Source organism: Phascolarctos cinereus, unplaced genomic scaffold (genome assembly GCF_003287225.1).
Source record: "Phascolarctos cinereus isolate Bilbo 61053 unplaced genomic scaffold, phaCin_HiC Scaffold_9;HRSCAF=440, whole genome shotgun sequence".
NCBI lineage: Eukaryota > Metazoa > Chordata > Mammalia > Diprotodontia > Phascolarctidae > Phascolarctos > Phascolarctos cinereus.
This window is the reverse complement of record NW_027556402.1, coordinates 19614031-19641975: the sequence shown is the minus strand read 5'-3', so window position 1 is coordinate 19641975 and position 27945 is coordinate 19614031. Positions and strand designations below refer to the sequence as shown.

The following is a 27945-nucleotide window of genomic DNA, read 5'->3' as shown; positions in this document are numbered from 1 at the left end:
TACCATGGAAAGTTGTGTCAGAGTCACAATTTGAATCTGTATCATCCTGAATCCAGATCTAGGCTCTAGCCACCATAGTACTCTCTAATCAGAGACAGAGACACACAGAGAGACAGAGACAGAGACAAGAGAGCTGCGCTTGGAGTCAGGAACAGTTAAGTTCAAATCCTGCTTCAGATGCATGTTGTGTGACCTTGGGCAAGTCATTTAATCTATTGGCCTCAGTTTCCTCAACTGTAAATTGGAGATAATAATAACACCTATCTCCTGAAGGCACAGTGCCCCGGCACATAGCAGGTGCTTTATAAATGCCTATTTCTTCCTTCTGTTAAACAGAAAAGATAGGACCTGAACTTATTATTTTAATAATATAAAGAATGCCTGGGAGGCAGCTAGGTGGACAAGTGGATAGAGCACGCTCCTTGGAGTTAGGAGGACCTGAGTTCAAATTCGGCCTCAGACACTTACTAGCTGGGTGACCTGGGCAAGTCGCTTAACCCCATTGACAACAACCCCCATCAAAAAAAAAAAGGCCTGGAGGAAGAAACTCCCTCTGCCAAGGGGGTGGACATCTCTGCAACTTGGAGTTTCGTTTGAGGATTGCTGCTCTATAGCACAGAGAAGTTAATTGGCTTGCTCAAAGTCACACAGCCAGTATAATGTCAGAGGTAGGACTCGAACCCTGGCTTCCAGGCCACCTCTCTATCCACTATCGTATTTATATAAGTAGGCTCACATCATGAATAAAATCCAAATTGTACCTTAAGGAGTGAGTGGTGGTGGTGGTAGGGTGTATACGCGCGCGCGCGCGCGCGCGTGTGTGTGTGTGTGTGTGTGTGTGTGTGTGTGTGTGTGTGTGTGTGTGTGTGTGTGTGTGTGTGTGTGTGTGTGTGTGTATAGGAGGGGGAGGAGGAATTGTTTTTGTTTTTTTTTCCACTTTCCTTTTCTTCCAGTCTCTAGGTGAATCTGCGTTATTAGATTAAGTAAGCGATGGGTGCTTCTGGAGCTCGTGCCCTCCCCCAGCCCCGGAGCTGCCCAGTTGCTGTCCCGTTCAGCTACACCCCACCCCCTTCTTCCCCCGGTACCCCAGGACTCCACCCCCAATGCCCCTCCTCCGCCCTCCTCCCGCCCCGCTCCTTCTCTGCCGGCTAGCTGCCCCACCTCCTGGGGCAGAGCCAGACGCCCTTGGCCATGATCCGGGCGGCAGTGTGGGGCGCCCGGGCTGGGGCGCGGCCCGGCTGGGGGGCGCCCTGGGGCCTCCCTCTCTTCCTTGGGCTGCTGCTGCTGCTGCAGGCGGGAAGGCCGGCCAGCTCCGTCAGCCCCGCCGCGGGGATAGCTCCTCTGCGCTTTAACGTGAGCCTGGACGAGGCGGCCACCCAGCGCTGGCTGCCCGTACTGCGGCACTTCGACCCCAAATTCCTGCGGACGGCCTTGGCCACCGTCATCGGGTCAGTGAGCGGCGAGCCCGGGGTTTTGAGGGGGGCGGGCTGCCGGGCTGGTGACCACCGGGGCTGGACACGGGCTAGGCCTGGCATGCGAGCTCCAGCTCTGTCAGCTAGGCAGTGCAATGGAAGTGGAAAAGGCTCGATTGGAATCAGAGCATCTGGCTTCGAACACAGGCATCTGGTTTCTGCTGCTGGCTGTGTTACCTTAAATAAGTCACCCAACCACTCTGGGCTTCAGTTCCCTCCTCTGCAAAATGAGGGGATTGGGTTAGGTGACTTCTTCTAGCTCTAAATCTCCTCCTGTGATCCATACAACTCTGAAATTTTGTGGACCACTTCCAGCAGTGATACTGTTTTCTTTTGCGTTCTTCCCCAACTGGGTGTAGCCCTACAAAAAAGGGTGGGAATGACACTAGAAGAATTACTAATTAAATATGATGACAAGTGGTGACAGGTAAAAAGGGAGTGTCTGCCATCCATCCATCCTCTGAGAACTGCACTCCATTCAGTCCCACGAGAGGAGAAGGTGGGCTTGTATAGATCCTGAGGTCTGGATCTGGAATTAGACCCTTAGACCCTCCCAGGGGTGGGGAACCTACTGCCTCGAGGCCACATGTGACCTTCTAGGTCCTCGGGAATGGCCTTTTGACCGAGTCCAAGTTTTCCAGAACAAATCCTTTTATTAAGGGGATTTATTCTGTGAAGTTTGGGTTCAGTCAAAGGGCTGCACTTGAGGACCCAGAAGGCCACATGTGGCCTCGAGGCAGTAGGTTCGCCACCCCTGGTCTAGTCCAACACCACTTTACAGATGAGAAAACTGAGGCCAGAGAGATCAAGCGGCTAGCCCCAGGTCACATAGGTACCAAGGGCTAACACTGGAATCCTGTCCTAAATCCCTGATTCCAAATCCAGTGTCCTTCTCACTACGTCAGACTGCCTCTAGATCATGTAGTCATTTTACAGCTGAGGAAATTGAGGCTTACATGACTACTTTGCCCAGCGTCACCCAGTAAGAAACAGAAGCCTTCAGAAAGCTCTGACATCTGTTTCCCCCATCCATCCTTTTCAGAAAGATGAGTGAACATTTGCTTCTGTGTCTTTTTCAGGGAAACTGTCCCGAGCTGGGTTCGTGATGTGCTCAGACCAGTGGCCTTAGAGTTGGACAAGTTCCTGCCTCAGCCCTTCGAAAGCGAGATTAGGGGAATGTGCAATATACTGGGCCTAAATGTTGGAGACTGTGTCCTCATCAATCTTGCCTATGAGTTCAGCGCGTGAGTATCTCTTCAGATTCTAGCCCTCAGAAACTAGCAAGGACCAGAGGTAAAATCTCGGAATTATTCTCACTTCCCTAGGTGGCACAGTGGATAGAACCCTGGGCCTGGCATCAGGAAGGCCTATGTTCAAATCTGATTTTGTGACCCTGTCTTCATCTCTGCCTACCTCAGTTTTCTTTCTTTTTTATTCAATATTTTATTCTCCCAATTACATGTAAAAACATTTTTTAATGTTCATTTAAACATCTTTTTAAGTTTCAAATTCTCTCCCTCCCTCCTCCCACATTGAGGACAAGTGATTTTATATGGGTAATACGTGTGCAGTCTTGCAAAACATATTTCCATGTTAGTCATGTTATGAAAAAAAATACCGACAAAAAACCCCCAAGAAAAATACAGAAAGTACAGAAAAAGTATCTTCTATCTGCATTCAGACAACATCAGTTCTTTCTCTTTGCCTCAGCTTTCTCAGCCATTATATGGGGATAATAATAGTGCCTAGCTGTGAGGATCAAATAAGATATTATTTGTAAAGTGCTTCTTAGTACAACATAGTACAACATTGGAAAAAAAGAAGAAAAACAAACTTGTGTAACAAATATTCACAGTCAGACAAAATAAATTCCCTTATTGGCTTTGGCTGTGTCCAAAAACTCTACCATGTTTCTCCCCCGAGTCTATCCCCTTTCTGATAGGAGGTGGGTGTCAGGCTTCATTGTTGGGCATCTGGATTGGGGCATTCCCAATACTGTCTCTGCTATACCATATTGCCTGCTTATAATATTTCAGAGATATAATTAATTATTATTAAAGAATATTAATATGATTAATAACATTTAAAACATGATGGTAGCAGCAATTTGTCCAGTACTTTGTGGTTTTTACAGCTCCACAGATATTATTTTACTAGCTAATCACAACAATCTTGTATTACAATCTTGTTTTTCCTATAATAAGTAATATTTTTATAGTACTTGAATTTGCAAAGTAGTTGACATACATTATCTAAATTTGATGCTCACGACAACCCTTTGAGGAAGGTACTATGGGTATTATCATCATTTTATAGATGAGGAAACTGAAGTTTAGAGGGAGTGAGTGACCTGCCCATCATCACACAGCTAGTAAGTATCAGAGGTGGAATGTGAACTCGGGACTTTCCTGACTCTAACCACTAGAGAATGCTGCCTGCACATGAGACTGAGGAACAGAGATGAACCGTTTATAGTGTTATAATGGGGGTTAGATTCCTGATCAGGAATGGTTGTTAACTGCTCAGACTATATTTCAGTTCAGCAAACAAATATTAAATGCCTGTGTGCAGAGCAAGGCACTTAACAGGAGTGGGGAACCTGACTGCTCGAGGCCTTCTAGGTCCTAGGGTATGGCCTTTTGACTGAGTCCAGGTTTTACAGAACAAATCCTTTTATTAAAGGGATTTGTTCTGTGAAGTGTGGGTTCAGCCAAAGGGCTGCACTTGAGGACCTAGAGGGCCACATGTGGCCTGGAGGCTGCAGGTTCCCCACCCCTACTGGGGACAGAAAGAGAAGGAATAGCATCTATACAGAGCCTACCATGTACCAGGCACTGGGCTCAGTGCTGTCCAGATATTATCTCATTTGAATCTCACAACAACCCTGTGAGATAAGTGATATTGTTATCTCCATTTTGCAGTTGAGGAAACTGAGACCAGTGGAAGGTAAGTGACTTACTTGCCCAGGGTCACACAGCTAGTGTCTGAGGCTAGATATGAACTCAAGTCTTCCTAACTCCAGAGGCAGCTGGGTGGCACAGTGGATAGAGAACACTAGGTTGGAGTCAGGAAGACTCATCTTTGTGAGTTCAAATCTGGCCTCAGACACTTACAAGGTGTGTGACCCTGGGCCAGTTACTTAATCCTGCTTGCCTCAGTTTCCTCATCAGTAAAATGAGCTAGAGAAGGAAATGGGCAAACCTCTCCACGTATCTCTGCCAAGAAACCCCAAATGGGGTCATGAAGAATTGAACACAACTGAAAAATGACTGAATAACAACTTCAGGCTTTACCCACTCTACTGCCAAGCTCTGGATGAAATATGTCCCTTTTTGTCTAACAGACATAAAGCACATGGGCAGATAGCCAACATATACAAAAATACATGCTAAGTACTTAAAGAGGTATCCAATAAAATGCCACGTGACATCCAAGGAGGGATGTTATTGACAGTGGGCGGGTGGGGTGGCAGGAGGAAACAGGGAAGGCTGAATGAACAAATGGACTTTGATTTAAAAGGGGGTGGTAGGGTAGAACACCAGCGCTGGAGTCAGGACGACCACTGGCCACAGACATTTACTAGCTGTGTGACCCTGGGCAAGTCACTTAACCCTGATTGCCTCAAAAAATAAAAAGGTGATATAGATTCTTATTCCTATATTTGTATTTGTGCTATGATCATATTTATAAGTTAAACACATATAGTGTATGGAAATCACATAAGCTTGGCAAAAAAGCAAATTCTAGCTTTACTTGTACCGCAACACATCAGAAATTAAAGAAATAGCTTCATTGGGGTCTCAGAATTCAAAAGAATTTAGGGGGTAAGTGATCCAGAAATTTTTGAAGAAACATTTTTGAGGATGCTGACTGCTTATGGACTTTTAAAAAATGAGCTAGATGTAGGGAAATGTGGCTGGCTCCTTTCTCTTATTGTATATTTTCTGTAACAAGTATAGATGTTAGAGAGCAGAATCTGTGGCCTCCAAATTGGCTGGTTGATGTCTGTTTGGTTTGTGTGCTGTCTGCCACACATGCATGTCACCGGCCAGTTGTACAGCCACAGGAGAATGAATCTGTCTGGGCCTGGCTTCAGTGGCTTCCTGTGCTCTGATAATAATATACAGTGGAGCATAATCATGGTGGCATTATTGGCTTTAACTATTAAATGATGCCCAGAGAAAAAATGTTAGTTATTATTTTTTTCAATGAATAAGCATTTATTTTCTCCCACCTCTTCCTTTCTTGTTGGAAAAGAAAAAGAAACAAAATCCTTGTCACAAATATGCATAGTCAAGCAAAACAAAGTCCCACATAGGTGTTGTCCAAAAACATGTGCTTCATTCTGCATCTTGAGTTGTCGTCCCTCTGTTGGGAGGCAAGTAGTAAGCTTTGTCATCGGTTCTGTGGACTCGTGGTTGGCCACCAAACTGATCAGAGTTCTTAACTCTTTCAGAGTGGTTCATTTTTATAGTATTGTTGTTACAGCATAAATTGTTCTCATTCTATTCACTTCACTCTGCATCAGTTCATGAAAGTCTTCTCAGGTTACTTTGAAACCATCCTTTTCATCATTGGTATTCTATTACATTCATATGTCATAATTTGTTCATTTTCTAAATGATGGGCAACCCCACCTCCTTAGTTTCTGGTTCTTTGCTGCTACAGAAAAAAAGCTGCCATAAACATTTTTGTACATTTGGGTCCTTTTCCGCTTTCTTTGAAGAGATAGAGAAGTGAAGAGTATCTAGATTACTCATAAGCAATCATGGCTACATTATATTCCTTGACTCAGTTATCTCCTTAACCATGAGGATGCAATCAATGGCCAAGAACCAGAGCTGAAGGGCAATACTTTGCAGATTGGGACTTCTCTGTCCAGCACTTGCATTGAACAGACAAACTATTTGGGTGCAACTAATTTTTTTTTTACTATAGTGTCACTCAGTTCTTTAAAAAAAATTATTGTGACCTTTGCAACCATCAACAAACAAACATTTCAAGATAAAAATAATAGGGAAGAGGAATGTGTAAGAATTTTAAAAAAGTTTTGGTTGTATTGAACTTCATGAACACTCAATAGTGTCAACATTTCCATATACAAAGAACAGAAAAAGGATTAAATTTGAAACCAGGAATCTCTATTAAATACAACTTTCTTCTAAAAAAGTAAATAATAAATGTAAGACATTCATTCCAAGCCATGCTTCTGATCTGTTTCTCTCTTTGAACTGCCTTTCTTTTCTGTCATTTCAAAAGTTTAAAAATCTTCATTGACATTTTTTTTCTTTAGTCTTCAGGAATTACTATAACCAAAAACAAACAAAAAAACCCCAAAGAGACCCCAAAACAAAAATTAATTTTCTTGTGACCAGTTGGCTTATGACAGACCTTTTCAGGTCATCTGAGATGGCTGTGATATGACAGAAATGCTTAGTTGCTGCAGCTACGCAGTTCTCTCTTAGTAGGACCTAGGAGACCATGTGCTCCATTGGAACTATCTTTTTAAAAAAATTATATTTTATTTTTTCCCATTACATGTAAAGACAAATATTAATATTCATTTTTTTAAAATTGTGTTCCAAATTTTCTTTCTCCCTCCCTTACTCCTTCTCACCCCTACCCCAAGACAGTAAGCAATTTGATATAGATTATACATGTATTGGAACAGTCTTTGAGAATCAAGATTCACCTCCCCATCTCCATGATACATCGGAGTGGGACTCTTATTGAGTTCAAATGATGACAAATGAGTCAAAATACTCAGAAAATTGTACTTTCTTTTATTTTTATTTTTAGAAAATTGTACTTTCAAAAGGACTGAACAATTGTAAATGTACATTTGTTGGCAGGGATAAGATCATATTTTTCAACTTTGGAGAAGTAGGAGGTAGTTTGCTTATGAAAAAAATTATTAAAAAAAACTGAAAATATATTTTTCCTTCCTCTTTTTTGCTTTCTCATTTCCTCACATTGGTGTGGCTCCTTTCCCCACCCCTCTGGCTTTTCTTCTCAGATTCTGCACCAGCATCATCGCCCAAGATGTCCATGGCAACATTTACCATGGTCGGAACTTGGATTATGCATTTGGAAATCTTTTGAGAAAATTGACAATCGACGTGCAGTACATAAAGAATGGGCAGGTACAGTGGGAGTCTGGTGTGAACCGATGCTGCCCTCAGTGAGAAGAACAGTATCCAAATGTGCTTTCAGTATAGAACATGGAAGTTAGGGGACTCGGTGACAGTGTCAAGGGTCTTCTTGCAAAATGGAAGGTCATCTTTTACCTTCACACCCCGGTGAACTCTCTCTTTTCATTCAGATCAGCTGGTTAAAAGGAAGCAATCATTATTCTCCCAAGCCTAATTGACTAGTAGCCCTGCTTACCAATCTCTTGTTGATTAAAAAAAAAAGCCCAATAGAAAGAAAACATCTGTTTTTCAGTCTTCTCATGTTAAAATGTAAGTACTTTTTAAAAACAATTTTTATTAAATATAAGTAGCGTAGTTGGTTCTGGGGAGCTGAGCAAAACCAATCCACAAACTTTTATTAAGTTCCTACTGTGTGCTGAGGACCTGCTTGGCACTGGGGACACGATTACAAAGAATGAAATATTTTTCCTAGCAATGAGACTACATTCTAACAGAGAATATGCAAAAAAAACAAAACAAAAGAAAACAAAACCAAAATTATGTATATTAAGGATAATAAAGACAGCTATGTGGTACAGTGGGATAGAGTGCTGGGCCTGGGGTCAGGAAGGCTCATCTTCCTGAGTTTCAAATCTGGCCTCAGACACTAGCTATGTGATCCTGTGCAAGTCACTTGACCCTGTTTGCCTTGGTTTCCTCATCTGTAAAATAAACTGGAGAAGTGTGATAAATGAAAAGTTCGAGACATAATTTCTGGGTAATTAATAATAACATTTATTAATTCTGGCTAGTAAATAATTAATAGATTGATGTCTGTGGCTTTCTCTTATAAACCAAAGATACCCTTTGGAGATTACCGAATGCTTTAAAAAGCCTTGGAAAAGGGGAAAATCAACTTTGATTAGTTAACAATCAATGAGGGGGCAGATGTATTATTGAGGAAGTGGTCAAAAAGTCTTCTGCTCCTTCTGCTGAGAATGTGACCTAATCATGAGACTAAGCCGCCTCCAGTAATCTGTACAAAAGAATCCAGCTCTTTCCAGACCACTCTGGCTGGTTTTCTCCTTCATAAACTCAGTCATTCTAAATCTAATAGAACATTCCAACGTCAAGGGCATATTTCCTAAGGGCAAGATCTCACCTAGACTGGATTCTATTTGTAAGGTCTTCTAGTTGGGTGGGGTCCCACCTAAGATACAAAAGGATCTGTCCACAGGCTGAATAACCTATAGGGGCTGGTTTCTGAATGAGGAAATAGGAAGGAAAAAATCTTACTTCAATAATTGGTTATTAAGATGAGAGAAATAATTTCTCTCATTAGGAAATGGCAAACCACTTCAGCATCTTTGCCAAGAAAACTCCAAATGGGGTCACGAAGAGTTGGACACAACCGAATACCATCATCATCACTTCTCGGTGTTGTGAGGGAGAAAATGAGATAACATTCGTAAAGGTCTTCACAAACCTTCAAGCATCACATCAGTGTCAGCCATTCTAGTTCTGAAGCCTGCCATCCAATGAGAAAAAAGCCAAGGAGCCAGGAACCTTGGATTCTTATTTATCAGCCACTAGATCATGGGTAATTCCTATTGCCTCTCTTCACTGCAATGTCCTCATCAGCAAAATGAAGCTGTATCATCCACACTTCCTCACAAGGATCTTAAAAGAATGATATGAAATAATATATGTAAACGAACGTTTGTCGCTGTGCTTTTCTGCTACATCTGCTACATTTATTGAACAAACATTTATTAATCAACTGCTATGTCCAGTTCATAACTTATATCCCTAACATATAATTATACAATTCTATGACAGATAAGAATCTGGTGTTGACTTTATTCCAAGGTCCCATATATGTATATGAATCATGGGCATATAAGAATGTAATTTAGCTTGCAAAAACTCAATGCAAGTTCAGGACCATCTCTAACATGTGTAGTTGGGTACTTGGTGCAGTGTGATGCATCTACCAGGAAGGTTTTTCAGTTTGTTAGGAATAATAAGTCAACATTAACATGGCACTTAGAGGTTTGCAAAGTACTTTTACCCACACTATATCATTTATTCCTTTTTGTCATTTGTTGTTCAGTTGTTTCAATCATGTCTGCCTCTTTGTGACCCCATTTGGGGTTTTCTTGGCAGACATACTGAAATAGTTTGCCATTTCTTTCTTCAGCTCGTTTTACAGATGAGGAAATCAAGGCAAATAAGGTGAAGTGACTTGCCCAGGGTCACACAGCTAGGAAGTAGCTGAGGCCAAATTTGAACATAGGAAGATGAATCTTCCTGATTCCAGGCCTGATGCTCTATATACTGCAGTATCACCTAGCTGCCCATTTGTTCCTTACAACAACCCTCTGAGATAGGTGTCATTGTATCCATTTTTCAGATGAGCCATCTGAGGTTTAGAGGGGCTGTTACTTTCCCAGTATCTCACAGCCTGTACGAGTCTGAGTCTGAGGTGGGATTAGAATCCAGGCCTTCTGATTCCAAGCTGAGAGCTCTGTCCGCTATTCCAAGCTGTTAGTGGTAGGTTAGATCATCTCTGTTTTATTGTTGGGAATAGGAAGGTAGGACTCTTATCTAAGCACTCAGGGAGTCAGGGAAAATCCATTAGTAGAATCCAGGCTTCTCGACTTCTAATTTAGTCTACTAAATTAATAAACTTTCTGTTTTCTGGGTCAATCGTGAAGTGGGCTCATTTTGTACACCCAAAGAACTCATTCTTTTATTCCTTATTTATGCCTCACAGTGAGAGGATGAGGGAGGAACAGTAGCTGGTATTATTCCTAAACCATTATTGAGGAAACTGAGGCAAGACAAGGTTAAGACATTTATGGGAGCTATTCTCTGAAATGATGTGCTTGAGGTCATGGAATTTGGAGTCAGAAGACCTGGGTTTGAATTCCAAATCTCCCATTTTCTACCTCGGTGACCTTGGTCATTTCCCTACCTTTACATTTCCTTTTCCTTATCTCTAAAATGTTTGATTGTATGATGTCTAAGGTCCCTCAAGATCTAAAATCATATAATTATTTGATTTGGGGTTAAGGTGAGAGGGCATCATTTACCATCTCAAACTGGTACCACTTTGGTATCTTTTTAGTAGGTGAATAAGAGTGAAATTAAAAAAAAAGAACGAAGGTGAAACCATGTTGCTTCCCACTCCTAATCTCCAGCATTGTTTAAATTCAGCTGATTAATTTTTGTCTTATAAACAAGTGAGGAAGTTTGTAAATGATGACAGCTAGCTGGCATCTCTCTTCTAAAGCCATTGTAGAATTATGTACTTTTTACTAAAATTCACAGGAATATTGAGTAGGAGAGAAAAGGGAAACACACAGTAAATCTATACTATAATATTTGGGGTAAGAAGTATAAATAATCTTGTTTCCTTTGATTTCAGATTGCATACACAGGAACTACATTTGTTGGTTATGTAGGTTTATGGACCGGACAAAGTCCAAAAAAGTTTACCATTTCTGGTGATGAGCGAGGTAAGCAGATGGACTTTTTTAGGCTTTTAATAGGCTTATTGACTATTCTGCCTACAGCTTTAGCACCCTAAACACAGTCAATGTTGGAAGTTAAGCATGGCCATATCTGAATACCTGAATATCTGAACAGAAGACTGCCTGTGCTGGAGGCACAAAGCTGAGAGGCAGCAAAGCATGGTGGGTAAGAGCTGCGTCAGGGTCAGGAAGACCCGACTTCAAGTCTGCCCTCTGACACACTTGAAAGACAAAGCCCACCCTTGGGTCTTAAACATTATCTACTCACAAGAGGCATTAGCCTTCCTTAGACTTTTCTTGCCCTCCTTTTCTCTTTCCCCTCCTTTACCTTCCCTTTCTGTCTCTTATATGTATCCTTTTTCATTCTTATTTCACCGATAAGCTCCTTACATAGGACAGCTAGCTCTTTAAGACAGCCTTGGTTTTTTTTTCTTCTTTTTCCACATTGGAATTAATGGTAACTGTTGGTAACATGAGAACCTCTGGTTGGTAAGCGTGAGAACCTTTCACACTTCTGGAATCTCAGGTCATAGGACTGATCATACCGAGCTTCTGTCTGAACTTTTCGCAATTGAATCCTTTCCAAGCTGGGCTGCATCTGCGTGTCAGACTGTGCCTGGTATACTTCTTATCTACCATGAACCCTAAGATGGTGTGGTATCTCCTCAAATTCTTGGTGCTGGTGTTTTTTTTCAAATCAGTCATTACTTTTTGTTTAAAATTCATAAACTCGGTTCTGTTCTTGAGTCCAAGCATTTTTGAATCATTTTTCATGAGGTCACAGATTTAGACCTTTGAAGCTGTTTACTCCAACTCCCTCACCTTACAGATGAGTAAACAGAGGCCCAGATAAGTAAGATGACTTGCTCAGGGTCACACAGGTAGTAAATAGCAGAGCTGAGATTTGAACCCAGGTTCTCTGACTTTGAATTTTCTCTGAGGTTATTGATATACTCATTCTTAGAAAAAATTCCCTACCTTTTTGTACAGGGAAATTAATAAGGTATGATGGATAAACAAAAAAACTGCCCTCAGAGTCAGGAAGACTTGAGTTCAAGTACTGCCTATGGCTGTGTGACCCTGAACAAGTCACTTAATTTCTAATGCATCCTAAGGAACTTTTGAAGTTGCAGAGCAGATGCTGACCTGTTGGTAGAAGTTTCCTCAAGGGAATTCCCTATACATATGAAATTACAGTTCCAGTATCTACCCACTTCCTTCCTACAGAAGCGACAACACTGGTAAATAAGGGGTCTGGTGTAAAACTTGCGTGAACCACTGCAGTTTGGGGTGGGGTATGCTTATGATGAGATCAATTGTACTTGCCTGGTAGATTCATGTGTATAAAGAAATTGTCGTACCCTGGTTACTGGAACACACAGACCTGACTAATTCCCAGCGACTGAATGTTACCCAACATTTGGCCTACTGGGACTCATCCTTCTTCTAACCATATACCTTCTGCCAAGTCTTCAGCCTGTGTATTCAGGAAATAAAATGGAAACTAACTAGATTTGGGGACTTTTAAAAGAATGCCATTTGAGCAGCATATATGGAATTGCTAATTCTTTATTTTTATTAATTTTACTATGTAGTGATCAATATACTTCGCTCCTGCCCCAATATTCTTTCCTCAATTTTGTAGATAAAGGTTTTTGGTGGGAGAATGCAGTAGCAGCCCTTCTCAGAAAAAATTGTCCCGTGAGCTGGCTTGTCAGGAATGTAAGTATGTTTTCTGTCAGGCGTGTCCATGTTAACTTTGATTTCTGTGCTGCAATTCACATTCTGATGTCCCATACTTTATACACATGTTTCTAAGATGGGGAAGCTACATTATACAAGCACCTGTGCAGTTACTTCGGTATTTGCAAAGTCCTCGAAAACTTTGAGGTTAGTGTTTTCAGCAAGACCCTGATGACGGGAGGCAGGTGACCAGTAGCAAAGTTTTACAGGACTTTTTTGTTGTTTGGCTTCTGATGGCTCAGAGTGAGTGTAAATAGCAATTATTTCTGTTCTGACCAGAAATTTTGAGGGTCTTCCCTTACCAGACTGGTTCTTTTATATAGGCAAACTAGGCCATCTTTTGCCTCAATTCTTACTAAGCCTTTAACTACTGAATGGGTGTTGCCTCAGACAACTGAGACCTGGGAAAGACCTTAGCTCAAAATGGCCACGGTCTCCCACTGCATCCTGGGCCATCGCCAGTTGTCCTGACCTGTGTCTTGCTACTGGACCCTGAGGATTATGGAGGAGAGAATGAGGCTGATGACTTTGCACAGCCTTGCCTCGCTCAAATCCAATTGACTTACAAGATATAATCTTCCTGATGTCATTGGTTCTCTTCAAGAATAAAGGACAAACAAGATATATAATATATGTCATCAAGAGGTGATTGCTTCTTCAAATCTCTTCTGGACTCACTGAACCAATTTTTAAAGGTCGCTAGGAGTCATCTCTACCATCCTTTATCCTATGACTTATTGCTTCCTATTGGATTCTTTCATGAAATTTACTTGTGCCTCATAAAGGATGACTTCATGTAGCTGCAGGTTTACAATATAAGACCTTGTAATTTGACCCCTTTTCTATGATTAAGTCTGACAAGACCAATTCTCTTATAATTAAGTTTGTAATAAAAAATAAATCAATTAAGTACCGCTCTAATTTGCAGGCACTTCTGTCACCCATTTGTGTAAGAGACCAGCATGTACAAGATCGATGGTTTTCATCTTTCTTTTTTGATTAGACCCTGGAAGAAGCTGAGAACTTTCAAGCTGCTGTGATCGAACTGGCCAAGACACCCATTGTGGCAGATGTTTACTACATTGTTGGAGGCGTGTCCCCCAAGGAGGGGGTGGTCATCACAAGAAATAGAGGTGGTCCTGCAGACATCTGGCCTCTTGATCCCACAAATGGAGAGTAAGTGGAACTGGGAGCTTCCTCTACCTGCTGACACCTGATACCTGTGAATCAATCAGATTCATGGAAAGTTCTGATGACCAATACTATTTTTACTATTTACTGTTAAATATTTTATTTGACATTTACATCAAATGTTAGTGGGCTCTAAATGATACAGTCAAAACTATGTGTTTCTGCCAGGCATGCCAAGGACCACTTTCTCAGGTTCTTTTTTTTTAATATCTTGTTTTGTAGGTGGTTCCGAGTTGAGACAAATTATGATCACTGGAAACCACCTCCCAAAGGGGACGATCGAAGGTACATTCTTGCAGGGTCTGGGACTGAGGTACTTTTGCCCTATTGAAAAGGATGCCTCTCTCACGCAGCAGCTTGGAAAGCCATAGAAGCCGAGAAGCATGTCTTCCCAGGAATATTTGTTTGGTTTGGATTTGATGATGCTATGGCTATTCAAAGAATGATACAGAAAAGTGTCTTCAGTAATCTCAGGAGAAGCCATTTAGCCAAAGACAAGTCTAGCCGCCTGGTTTTGCTGAGAGAGGCAATAGGGAGATTTGTTAGTGGAAGAACTACTCAGAAAGTAGGGAAGACAACTTGGAAATGAGGTCAGCAGGTGTTATTATCTTTCCCCCTAAATTGTCCTCTCTGCTGAATTCCCCTGCATCACTGTCCTTCCAGCCTTCCAGGTTCCTTACCTTGGCATTATGTTCTATTTCTCCGTCTCCCTTACCCCCCAGAGCCAGTCTGTTGCCAAGTCGTACCATTCCACCTGTACAACGTCTCTTGCAGCTACCATCTTAGTTCAGGCCCTCCTCATCTCTTGCTTGATTATTGTGGGACCTCTGAATAGATCTCCCAGCTTCAAATCTCTTCATATTCCAATCTTCCCTCCTGACGTGATTTTCCTTAATTGCAGAACCAACCGCTTAATAAACTCCTCTGGCTCCCTAATGCCTTAAGCTTCATCCTCTCTTCCCAGTCTCCTTATATAATACTCCCCTTCCCATACTCCAAGGCTAGGGCTCAGCCTTGTGTGTGTGTGTGTGTGTGTGTGTGTGTGATGGACCCCATCGGCAATCTAGTGAAACCTATGGACTCTCCAGAATAATGTTGTTAAATGTATAAATTAAAAGACTTAGGATAACAAAGATACCAATTATATTGAAATAAAGATATAATTTATATACAAATATAAATATATAATAATACAGATATATAAATAAAAAATATATATGGGTTTACAGACTCCTCCTCTCTTCTCCCCCACCACCAAACTCAATCCATGGATCTCATAGCTGGAAAGGCCGATAGTTGCTCTGCGGTCTAGCCAAACTGATATCCTCTCTGTTTCTCATACATAACACTCCATTCCTGTTTCTCTGCTTTTGAACCAGCCATCCTCTATGCCTGGAGTGCTTTGTCTCCTCACTTCCGTTTCTTAGGATTCCCGTTTTTCTTTGAGGTACAGCTAAAAGGGCCACGTCCCACATAAGAGGCCTTTCCTGTACTCTCTGTCTCTAGTGCCCTCCCTGACTACCTTGTACTTATTTGGTAGTTTTTCAACATATATTTATATATTTATAAATTGTCTTCCATGATAGAATATACCCTCCTTGAGAGCAGAGCCTAATTTTTTTTCTTTGTATCCCCAGATCTGGGCATGGCATCTAGCACAGAGTAGGGTAGGTGCTTTACAGTAAATGCTTGGTGATTGATTGATAGTGGAATGTTCCGGGGAACTGAGCTTGGCTTTGTGTTATTTAATATTTTCATTAATGATTTGAATAAAGGCATAGATGGCCTGCTTAGCAGCTTTGTAGATGATACAAATTTGGAGAGATATCGAATATCCTTGTTGACAAAGTCATAATTCAAAAATGTTTTGATGTGCTAAAAAAAGGAATTGATTCTAATTAGACAAAAATGAAGAGATCAATGTAAATTCATACATCTGGGTTCAAAAGTGAATTTCGTAAGTACATTCATGATTCATGCTAATTAAGACTCAGCTGTAGAAGGCAGAGGAGGCATGGTTAGATAAGTTTGTTTGGAAAAGAGATTTTAGTGGACCACATGCTCAGTATTAGTTTACATTGTTATGGCAGCCAAAAACGCCAATGCAATCCGGGGTGGCATTTAGAGAGGAATAAGTGCTGGGAATAAGAAGATATGAGAGCTCTGTTGTACTCTGCCCTCCTTCTGAAATATTGGGGTCAGTTCTGTAGGTGCCTGATTTTAGGAAGGATGTAGATAAACTGAAGGGCATCCAGCGTAAAGTAATCACGATGGTGAAGGGCCCTGTGCCCACGCCATGTTTGAAGGCATGAGTGTTAGAGTCCAGGGAAGGGAACAAGGTGGCTATCTTTTAGGATGCTTAGCAAATTTGCATGTGGAGGAGGGGTCAGACTGGTCCTGCCTAATCCAGAAGACAAAATCTGGAGCACTGGACAGAAGCTGCAGAGAGGAGAATTTAGACTGGGAGTCAGGAAAATTTCCTAGCAATGACAGCTGCCCCAAAGGCCAATGGGCCATCTCTCCATAGCCACTTGTTGGGTGGATTGTGGCGGGCGTTCTGTTTCAGGTTTACTAGATTCTCGTTCATGTCCCTTTCCACTACAAACTTTGTAATGTGTCTCAAACATCTCTCAAGGATTTTGTAATGGACAGATAACACTCAATGATCTCCCCCACAGAACACCTGCCATCAAGGCCCTTAATGCAACTGGACAGGAAAATATCAACTTTGATACACTTTTTAAGGTACCTTGAGTTTTTTTTTTAATTTTTGTACAAATGTTTCAGAAATCTATTAACATAACAAAATAGTGCCATAGAATGATAAGATTTGAAAACAAATGTAGCGGATTATGTTTGGTTAGACAGACTGATGAAATTATTTGTGTTGGAATGTTACCTAGCTGAAATAGTCTTACTTTTATTTGATTTTTAATAGAGGGGGTTGATAATTTCTGGACTTGATGTTTAGATGAAATAATTAAGTTACCCTCTTTCTTTCTCCCCACCCTCCATATCCAATTACTGTATTGTCTTAGCCCTTCTGTCCTACTTGTATTTCAGCTTTGTTTCAAAGAATTTGTGTATAATAGAATTTTCAAAGAATTTGTGTATAATAGAATTTTTTAAAAATTTTAAATGCAGGTTTTATCAGTGGTTCCAGTTCTGAACAAGTAAGTGTCTTCAATGTCATTGATTTTAAGAATGTCTTTTTTTTATTTAACATTTTATTTTCCCTCCAATTTCATGTAAAAACAATTTTTAACATTCTTTTTTTTTGTGTGAGGCAATTGGGATTAAGTGATTTGTCCAGAGTCACACAGCTAATGAGTATAATGTATCTGAGGCCGGATTTGAACTCAGGTCCAGGCTGATGCTCTATCCACTGCACCACCTAGCTGTCCAACATTCATTTTTCAAAAATATTGAGTTCCAGATTCTCTCCCTCATTGAGAAGGCAAGCAATTGGATATAGATTATATATGTGAATTCATGGAAAATTACTCATGTTGTGAAAGAAAATACAAACCAAAAACCAAAGCAAAACAAGAAAAATAAAGTAAAAAAGTTTGCTTTGATCTGCATTCAGACTCTACTAGTTCTTTCTCTGAAGATAGATAGTATTTCCATCAAAAGTCCTTCAGAATTATCTTGGATCATTATATGCTGAGAATAGCTAAGTCAAGAAATGTTTTTACCTATACTGGACGGGAATGGTCTCATGCTTTTCTCAGGGAACAAGGGAAATCTGTAGGAAAAATGGTGTTTGCCATCCATAGATATGAATTATCTTCATTTGTTATCCATTACAGAATATGGCTTTGGGCTTGTTTTGTTTCCTCCCCTATTGTTTACTTCTCAACTCCTTCCCATCTGACTTCTAGATCGATTGCTTGACTGACTCTTGCCCTCTGCAGTGTTATCAAGGGTCTCTTAATGGCTAAATCCAATGGCATTCTCTCAGTCTCTGTCCTTGTGAGCTCTTTGCAGCATTTTACATTGGTGACCACTCATTCTTCCTCAATACTCTCTTTTTTCTTGGCTTTCCTGATAATGCAATTTCCTATTCTCCTCCTACCTCTCTGGCCGTTCTTTCTCAGTCTTCTTTGCTGGATTATTATCCGCGTCCTATTCCTAGGTTCGGATATCCCTTTTAGTTCTCTCGTACTCTTTTCCTTTCTCTGTATTCTTTCTGTGGTAAGGGCTCTTTTCTGTTTTTTCTTCTTCTTCTCATTTTAAAGCCTGTTTTGTGATTTTTAAAGTTGAATTCTGTTCCTGGGGCACAGGGGTCTCTGTCCCAAGCTTCTTGTGCTGGGGGCTACAGGCCTGGTCATTGGCTTTCTGCACTGGGGCTTCAGGAGCTTACCCACTGTGCTGGGGTGGCCTGGGATAGTTGCACCTGTTCTGCTAGGGAGTTTTGGGGCTGGCAGTTTGCCTTCTGTAATGGAGCTGGAGGCCTCACAACTAACCTATTGTACTGATGGGGTTGGGACCTGGGCCCCAGAAAGGAAAAACCCTGGACTTTCCTACATGGCCATATCTCTGGCATTCGCCTGAGGCTATAATCCCATCAACTGGCCTTTCATTGTGGCTACACCCAATCTCCCCTCCATTGTCTTGCCTCCCTATGTCCCATTTCCCATTTCCCACACTTAATCCTAGCTAGGCTCCATTGTCCAGGTTTTAGCAGTTCTGTTCACCCCAGCTTATTGGCCACTCCCATCTAGATCTCCTTAGACCACTCCTCCAGTCACTCCAACTTACTTGGCCACTCCTAGATCCCTCCCACAGTCTTTCGGTATATTGGGTCCATCTTGTCTCCATTAAGATGCTGGGGTTCTTATAATCTAGCCACTGTTCAGATTTTCACAATCTAGCCAATATCCCATAGATGCTCAGATTCCTTAAGAGTCTGGCTAATATGATGAATCTTCAATAAACCTTGTTTTTGGCTGAAAGAAGGCTTGGGTCAAATTTTTCGGGCAGGACCTGTGTCTCGTGATTTTGGGGTTCCAGGACCCCTAACCTCTAGACCTTGCCATATGGTTCCCTGCACTGGGTAAAACTGCCTGTACCAAGCTCTTCACCAGCCAGGACTGGAAGGTATGTAAGCCTCCCCTCTTCCCCTAATCCCTTTTTTCCCTTTTTAATTGGGTGGATTTCCAAGTAACTAGGAAGGCTTGGCTTGGAAGTGCTTTTCGGGCCTGACCTCTCAGGTCCCATTAGGTCAGACAGCTACAATGTTGTCTTGAACTCAGCCTGACGCTCTCAGGCTCTCGGTCCAGTGGTTCTGTTCAAGACCATGGACGTAGGAAGAATCGTAGCTCAATCCTCTCAATTCTCTCAGTGCTAGGGACTTGGGAAAACTTAACATGCTTCTTTGGGTTTTTGACTTTTTTGTCTGTTTCCTGAGTCGTATTCCTAAATCTTCTTTTCAGGACACCCGCAAAGGGTCAATCCTCTTCAATTCCTGAAGATTTGCCTTTGGGCTGTCTTTTGCGAAATTGGGAAAAATTTAGTTTTTCTAAAGAACTAAAAAAGACAAGGCTGGTATTCTTTTGCAGCACCATTTGGCCTCAGTATCACCTGGAAAATTATGAGGCATGACCCATTTTTGGGACATTTCAGCAAAATATGCTCTCAGATTTAAAACAATATTATAGCAGAGAAGAAAAATGGGTGGAGATTGTCTACATAATGACTTGTTGAACTTTCTTGTGACCCCATTCTCAGAAAAGATTGTAGGATGCTCTTAGCTAGAGCCACCCCACAAACAGGGATTGGGGATCAACTAGGCTTTTTGGATGACCCACTTTTTATGGAGGCTATAGCACCTCCCTCATGTTGTAAAGAAGAATGAGAAGAAATAGGAGGAACCACAAGAAAGAAGAAACAAAACAGAAGGAAAAAAAAGCAAATAGTATCCTTCAATCTGCATTTCATGTTGTTTGAAGGGAAACTGGGGAGAGCTCAGGCAACTTCCTGGCTTTTCTCCACCATCTTAGCTCCCTTGGGCAATCTAATCAAAGAATGTATCCCCATCCAAACCTGAGTAGAGTGTAATGGGCTTCCCTACCTGGGTGGGGTCTGAACAAGATTGAGGAGAAAGTTAATTCAATTGCATTATCAGCAATGTCCTTCAGAGACCTAACAACCTACAGGCTTCTGAAAAAATCCTGGTCCTAATTCAATTACTGATTATTAATATTAGAAAGGAATAATCATTTCTCTCACATTTCAGTCTTTGTACTCTATTTATCAGAGGGTCTCACCTAGGCTATGTGATCTTGGGTATGTGTGTATGTGTGTGTATGGGGGGTATATGTATGTATGTGCACATATGTACACATATAGAGATCTATTTAGATATTGACAGATAGAGAGATCTATCTATATCAAAGGAGTGAAGGTTCTTAACATTTTTATGTCCCAGACCCCTTTGGCAATCTGGAGAAGCCAAAGTATCTCTTCTCCAAATAATGCTTTTTAAATGTATAAAGTAAAATATATAGGGTTAACTTCCAAGGCTATATCCCAAAGAGATCATAAAAATGGGAAAAAGACCCGCATGTGCAAAAATATTTATAGCAGCTCTTTTTGTGGTGGCAAAGAATTAGAAATTGAGAGGATGCTCATCAACTAGGGAATGGCTGAGCAAGTTGTGGTATATGATTGTGATGAAATACTATTGTGCTATAAGAAATGATGAACAGGTAGACTTCAGAAAAACCTGGAAAGACTTGTATGGACTGATGCTGAGTGAAGTGAGCAGAACCAGGAGAACGTTGTACACAGTAATAGCCACATTGTGGGATGACTAATGTTGATAGACTTAGCCCTTCTCAGCAATGCAAGGATCTAAGACGTCTCCAAAAGTCTCATGATGGAAAATGCTATCCACATCCAAAGAAAGAATTATGGAGTTTGAATGTAGATTGAAGCATACTATTCACTCTTTTTTTTCTTCTGTTGTGTTTTGTTTCCTCTTTCTGGTGGTTCCTCCTATTGGTTCTAATTCTTCCTTACAACATGACTCATGTGAAAGTATGTTTAATAGGAATGTAGAGCCTATATCAGATTGTGTGCCTTCTTTGGAGGGAGGGGAGGAGGGAGGGGGAGAAAATTTAAAACTCAAAAGCTTATGTAAGTGAATGTTGAAAACTAAAAACAACTAAATTAATTTTTAAAAGCCCCCCAAAAATATATATAGGGTTACAAAGGAAACCAGTTATATTGAGATAGTTATCCATCTATTACTTGTATATGTATAAAATGTATATAAATAATGCTTTTAAATATATAAATTATTTTAACATAGATATTTTATTTTATACATAATATATCACAAAATGAATATATGATATACATATATTTTATTATAGAAATAATGTTTTATTATATAATACTGTAATAATATAATAAAATAAATAATATAGATAAAGCCTGAGGCAGACCTATGTCTTAGACAAGTGAATTGCCAAAGATCATCCCGTACACCAATATCTATTTATTTTGTCTCTCCTGATAGAATTAAGCTCCATAAAAGGAGGAATTTTGTTTAATTTGTTTTCTTTGTATTCCCAGTGCCTAACAGTGCCTGGTACATAGCAAACACTTAATAAATGTTTGTTGATTGATTAATTACCTTCTATGTGTAATGAGCCATGCTAGGTGCTGATGAAGATGCAACATTTAGAAAGGCAGTGTGGCAGAACAGATAGCATGCTGGTCAGGCAGACATGAGTTAGAATCCTGCCTCTAACACTAGCTATGGGCAAATCACTTGCTTCACTTAGCCTCAGTTTCTTCATCTGTAAATTGTATAGATGAGAGAATCACCTGTATTACCTATCTCATAAGGTTCTAATAAAATTCAAATAAGATAATCTGTGTAAAGCTTTCTATAGACTGAAAAGCATCTTGCAAACCTTAACACGCTAGGTAAGCATCAGCTATTATAATTTTCGTTATTACTTCCCGTTTATATCATATATACCTTGGATGCATAAAGCTGTCAGCATATTATCTCCCCATTACAATGTGAGCTACTTGAGGGCAGGCGTTGTATTGTTGCCTGTTTTTGTTTTCCCAGCGCTCAGCGGGGTGCTTGGTACACAGTAAGAGCTTAATAAACACTTGTTTATTAATTATTATATACAACACAATCCCTCCCCTATTGCAGGCCTACAGCCTAGAAGGGGAATAAGTTATAAACACAGATAACTATAATAATATTGTATTTACTATAATTATAATAGTAATATATAGATGATAATAATATTACATGATAAGCATATTAGTAGCACTATCAGTCCTTAAACCCAGGCTTTCTCATCCCAGATTTGGTGCTCCTTCTGCTTACTAGAACACATTGCCTATCCTTGGCATATATGCTGACATATGTATTTGTACATAGGGCTCTCTGTGTGTGTGTGTGTGTGTGTGTGTGTGTGTGTGTGACTTAAGCCTGTGAGAAGTATTTTCTTTTTTTGTGGAGGCAATCGGGGTTAAGTGACTTGCCCGAGGTCACACAGCTAGTAAATATCTGACGCTAGATTTGAACTCAGGTCCTCCTCATTCCAGGATTGGTTCTGTATTTACTACACCACCTAACTGCCCCATGAAGGGTCCTTTCAGTTGCAGTGAGTTAGTATTCATATGGAAGGACTTTGAAAATATTTATTTATCTTCTATATAATACATGGACTCATGAGTAACCTTGCACAATTACACCATTTCCCCAACTCTTTATTCCTGGCCAAGAGATTGCTCACAATCAGTAGACATCAGTACTCTGGAACGTATGCACCTGCTTGGGACAAGCTGGAATGTGCGAGTGGTTATTCCTGGCTTAGGGCCCTTTGGGAGCTTTGATCAGGCTTAAAACTACATGGCTAGGATCATAGTAGCATCATGGGTATGCACAGAGTAGGAGGAATCAACCAGTCAGCTGCTCCAGCATCACTGAGTGTGCAAAGGATGCAGAGAGATGTCCAATGTGCCTAATGTTAGCTCTACCATTAGGGACTTGGGCTCTGAATTTGAAGTGCTTATGTCACAGATGCCCTGCCGGCCCATCACCCAGAAGAGGTTTATGTGAGCATGGTTACCTGATTATCTTGCTTTTATCTCCATCAGAGATGATGATAGGCGTGGACAATCCTTTCTCTCTTTTTCTTTCAGTTTAACAATTTATACAACAGTAATGAGCGCTGCAAAGCCAGACAAATATACAACTCAGATCAGAAACTGAGGGCTAAAAAAGTAAGTAAAAACAGGAGGGAATTTAATTTAACCATAAAAATTGCTGAAGAAATGCCCATTGTTTCATTGGTGGAGATTTTTCTTGCAAAGGAAAGGAACCCTACGTCACATACTTGACATGAGATAGGAAGGTCTTCTTCCCACACTAAGCTCCCTGAGAGCACGACTAGTGAACCAATTGTCTTTGCATCTTTCTTAGCAAATCTCTGCTCATTATAGACACTCAATATTTATAGAATTGTATTAAAAATATTTTTAAACTATAGTAATAGCCATGGGCAAGTCCTTTAACCCTGTTTGCCTTAGTTTCCTCATCTGTAAAATGAGCTAGAGAAGGAAATGGCAAACCACTCCAGTGTCTTGGCCAAGAAAACTCCAAATGAAGTCACAAAGATCAGATATGACTGAAACAACTGAACAACAATGCTTGTATGGTACCTACTATGTGCTGAATACTTTATAATTATTATTGACCGTCATTAAAACCCTAGGAGGGAGGTGCTGCTATTAACTCCATTTTACAGGTTATGGAACTCAGACACAAACAGAAGTTAAGTGACTTGCCCAGGGTCACACAGCTGATGAGTGAGGATGGGTTTGAACTCGTCTTCCTGACTCCACATCAGTCTCTATATCCACTGTACCACTTTTGTTTGCTTTGAATATTGACATGGAAACTGAGCTTCCATGTTTATATTGTAGGTCTGGGAGTAAGCTTTCTCAGTCACTGACTCACTGTGAATGCGGGGATAGGGCATTTAACTTGCAATGCTTGAGTTTTTCCAACTGAGAATCAGAATTTATGAGATTTGTCATACATCTACCTAAGAAAAGTGGTGATGATGGATAAGAGTTTATGCTGAGGTTTTGGGTAAAGCTGATCACAGAGTAGGCATAGCAAGCATATCTCTTTAACTTACAGAACTCTTAGCAAGAACTTGATTTGCCCTGTGCCTATGAAAAAGCAGATATTACATCTATAAGCATGGCTTATTCTTGAATTTTTTTTTTAAGGCAATTGAGGTTAAAGTGACTTGCCCAGGGTCACCCAGCTAATAAGTGTCAAGTGTTTGGTCTGAGGCTGGATTTGAACTCAGGTCCTCCTGAGTTCAGGGCTGGTGCTCTATCCACTGTGCCACCTAGTTACCTCTTATTCCTGGATTTTAAACTACTGGTTCTTTGGGCATTAATTATTGAGAAACAGACTGTACCCTTGAATGACTTTAAATTAAGAGAGGCTTATATAACCCCAGGTGTTCCTTAAAATTTGGTTTACTTTGAATCCTTGATACTTTGAAAGATAAATTTTTAAAGTTTATTTACTTTCCCCCTCCAACAGGTGAAAAGAAAAAGCTGGATTTTCCAAGCACTGCAATTAAAAAAACCCAAGTGAATGTATTGTAATCTTTTTTGAAGACATCCACATTATGCCACGCTACCATATCCAAATGGGGCCCTATAAAACCAGTTTTAGTAAGGAAGATGATGACAGCTGCTGCCCAAAGGGATTAAATTTTTCAAACTCATTCACAACTGATATCAGAATCTTCCCTGATTTTATTTATCCTAATTTGAAGATCCTAAAAAGACAGGTGCTGTTGGCTCTGTCTATTCAACAATTCATACTATTAGTAAATACATAGCCCTCTACCTCTCCATGCGCCAGGCTATTCCCTGTAAAGTGAACTGGTGAAGGTGAATGAACTATTATAAAGTGTTTAGGGAAGAAATAGAATTCTAACAGATACACATAGTGAGCCTGTATGATGCCTTCCATTTTGGATAATGAAAGTATGATTTTTATTATATTTTTCTATGCAACTAGTATTTCTGATCTTTTATGGAGTTTCTGTTTAAAATTTCTGCTAGACTTGAGTTACTTAAAAAACAAACTAACCTATTTTCTTATTGTTTCTAAATAGTAATCCACCATCCCAGTCATCACTATGATTATGTCAATTGCTGGGCTAGGCAACAAATTGATAAACAATTTTGAACAATTGAATAAAAGCTTTATGAAGATATTGTATTGTTGTGGTATTCTCCTTAACTTTCTTTTTTTATCTATCAGAAAACTATGGTTCTGATTCAAGGCCCCCAAAGAATAACATTTTAGTGATAGAAGAAGCCCATTCGTGAACCCAAGAAGGAAGTGATTTCCTGAAGCTATTTATTTGCAGAAGGAGTTGTTTGTTTTTAACAGGTTCCAGAATATTTCACATGGTAGGAGTAATAACTACCAGTATCCCCGCCATGTAGGCTGGGTTAGTTTCCCCCTTAAAGTCAGGGAAGCTTTACTAAGGCTTGTTTAGTTTAAGGGGCTAAGGCTTGAGTTTCTCGGTCATGCAGGGCAGAAGAAACTGGTGTCTTTAAGATTTGGTGGATGTCTGCTAAAGCTGTATCACCCAACAGATCCTGTTGACTGGAAGTTTCTGTATGGTAATGGTCATGTCAACCTGACTCAGGTCTGTGTCCTTAAAGAAGATCCTTCCCATGCTGTCATTAAGTCAATTTTTAAAAAAAATTTTCTCTCCTCAGTGACAGCACTGCCATCCTGTTAATTTATATTCATTTAATCATAGTTAATTGCGTGCCAGAAAGAAGTCTAAAATTCCATCAGAGACCAGGTTCCCAAAGTAAGTGAGCTCTTCCCCTGGGTATAAATTTATCATTTAAATTAATCATTTAATAAATTTATGATTCTTCAGGCCACTAAGACATGTAGGTGATAATATGCTCAATTTAAACTATGCCTAGATGACAAAAATAATCCTATCAACACATGGTCATTTTGGTCATTTTAGTTATTTAGTTGTTATTTATATTGGCCTTCAAACAAAACTGACACTGTAAGTCAACTTTTTTTTTAAAGTGTTAGTTGGTCTACAAGTATCTCATTTCATTCAAATGCCAAGTTTGAATTGCTGGACCAGCAGACGATGTCAGTGTCCATGACGTTGACTTGGAATTGCAATCTGAAGATGTAATCCCATGTGATGGTTGACCTGTATGTCCAGAGGAGCCTTGGATTAGATAATCTGGAACTTGGAAATTGGGACGGATTCTCCTGTGTTCTTATCCTTCGTTGCTGTAACCAACATTCCTGTGTATTAGATCCTTTGGCTTCTGAGGCCAACCTGACCAAGAGTTGTTCTGTGAAATCTATGCATAATAACACCGAATCATGGGCCAGAGGCTTTCCAGACCGTGGGAAAGAAAGAACTCTGATTCAGTTTAATCAAACAACATTTACTGAGTGGGATGTACCTCCATTGGTTGTAGAGCTAGGAAGACCTGGGTTCAGTTCCTCACTTCCGACACATGCCAGTTGTATAGATCTGGGCAAATTCCTTAACTTCTCTGCATCTCACAGGGTTCTTGAAGTGATATCTTGAAGATAAAGCTTATAAAGCATTTTTAAAATTTTTAAAAATTATTTTTTCCAATTACACGTAAAAACAAATTTTAACATTGGGTTTTTTAAATTTTGAGTTCCAGATTCTGTCTCCCTCCTTCTCTCCCCTTCCCTTCATTAAGAAGGCAAGAAATTTGATATAGGTTAAACATGTGCAGTCATGCAAAACATATTTCCATATTAGTCATGTTGTAAAACAAAAAAAAACCCAGCTTCCCACCCTCCTGCCCCCCCCCAAAAAAAAACCCCAAGGAAAATAAAAGTGGTTTTTCTTTTTAAAGTATGCTTTGATCTCCATTCAGACTCCATCAGTTCTTTCTCTGGAGATGTATAGCATTTTTCATCATGAGTTCTTCAGAATTGTCTTAGATCATTGTATTGCTGAGAATAGCTGTCATTCACAGTTGATCATTGTACAGTATTAACTGTGTACATTGTTCTTCTGGCTCTGATCCCTTCACGTTGCATCAGTTCATACCATTCTTTACAGGTTTTTCTGAAAGCATCCTGCTCATCATTTCATATAGCACAATAATATTCCATCACAATCATATACCACAACTTGTTCAGCCACTCCTCACTTGATGGGCAGCCCCTGAACTTACAAGTCTCTGCTATCACAAGAGCTGCTGTATGTATTTTTGCACATATAGGTTCTTTTCCTTTTTTTTTTTTGATCTCTTTGGGATACAGACCTAGTAGTGGCGTTGCTGGATCAAAGTTCTATATGCATAGTTTTATAGCGCTTTGGGCATATTTCTAAATTGTTCTTTGAGTTTATCAAACATTAGATTACTATGGTCATTTACTACTGTGTATTATGTACCTAATCTATTTCACTGATCCACCACTCTTATTTCTTAGACAGTACCAGGTTGTTTGGATGATTACTGCTTTGTAAAATGGGGCTATCTCCAGTCGTCCTGATCTATATCTCACCACTGAACCCAGATGGCTCCAGAGGAGAAAGTGAGGCTAGTGACTTTGTACAACCCTCCCTCACTTAAATCCAATTCACTTGCAAGTCATGGCATCACTTTCCTGATGTCATGGTTCTCTTCAAGAACAAAGGACAAAAACAGCTTTGTAATACAGTTTGTTTTTTTTAGGCAATTGGGGGTTAAGTGACTTGCCCAGGGTCACACAGCTAGTAAGTGACAAGTGTTTGGTCTGAGGTCAGATTTGAACTCAGG

At 40.3% G+C, this 27945-nt stretch overlaps 1 protein-coding gene across 1 annotated transcript; it reads left to right on the top strand.

The window, feature by feature from the left end:
• Window positions 1-1132: 1132 nt before the first annotated feature.
• On the top strand, window positions 1133-25361 carry LOC110209778 (N-acylethanolamine-hydrolyzing acid amidase). The gene is made up of 11 exons (XM_020988459.2): window positions 1133-1448; window positions 2552-2716; window positions 7489-7615; window positions 11034-11124; window positions 12785-12861; window positions 13886-14058; window positions 14296-14358; window positions 16752-16818; window positions 17218-17246; window positions 23257-23337; window positions 24677-25361. Exons 1-10 carry the CDS (start codon window positions 1192-1194, stop codon window positions 23324-23326), a joined length of 1119 nt encoding a protein of 372 aa, XP_020844118.1. The 5' UTR covers window positions 1133-1191; the 3' UTR covers window positions 23327-23337; window positions 24677-25361.
• The last annotated feature ends 2584 nt before the right edge of the window (window positions 25362-27945 follow it).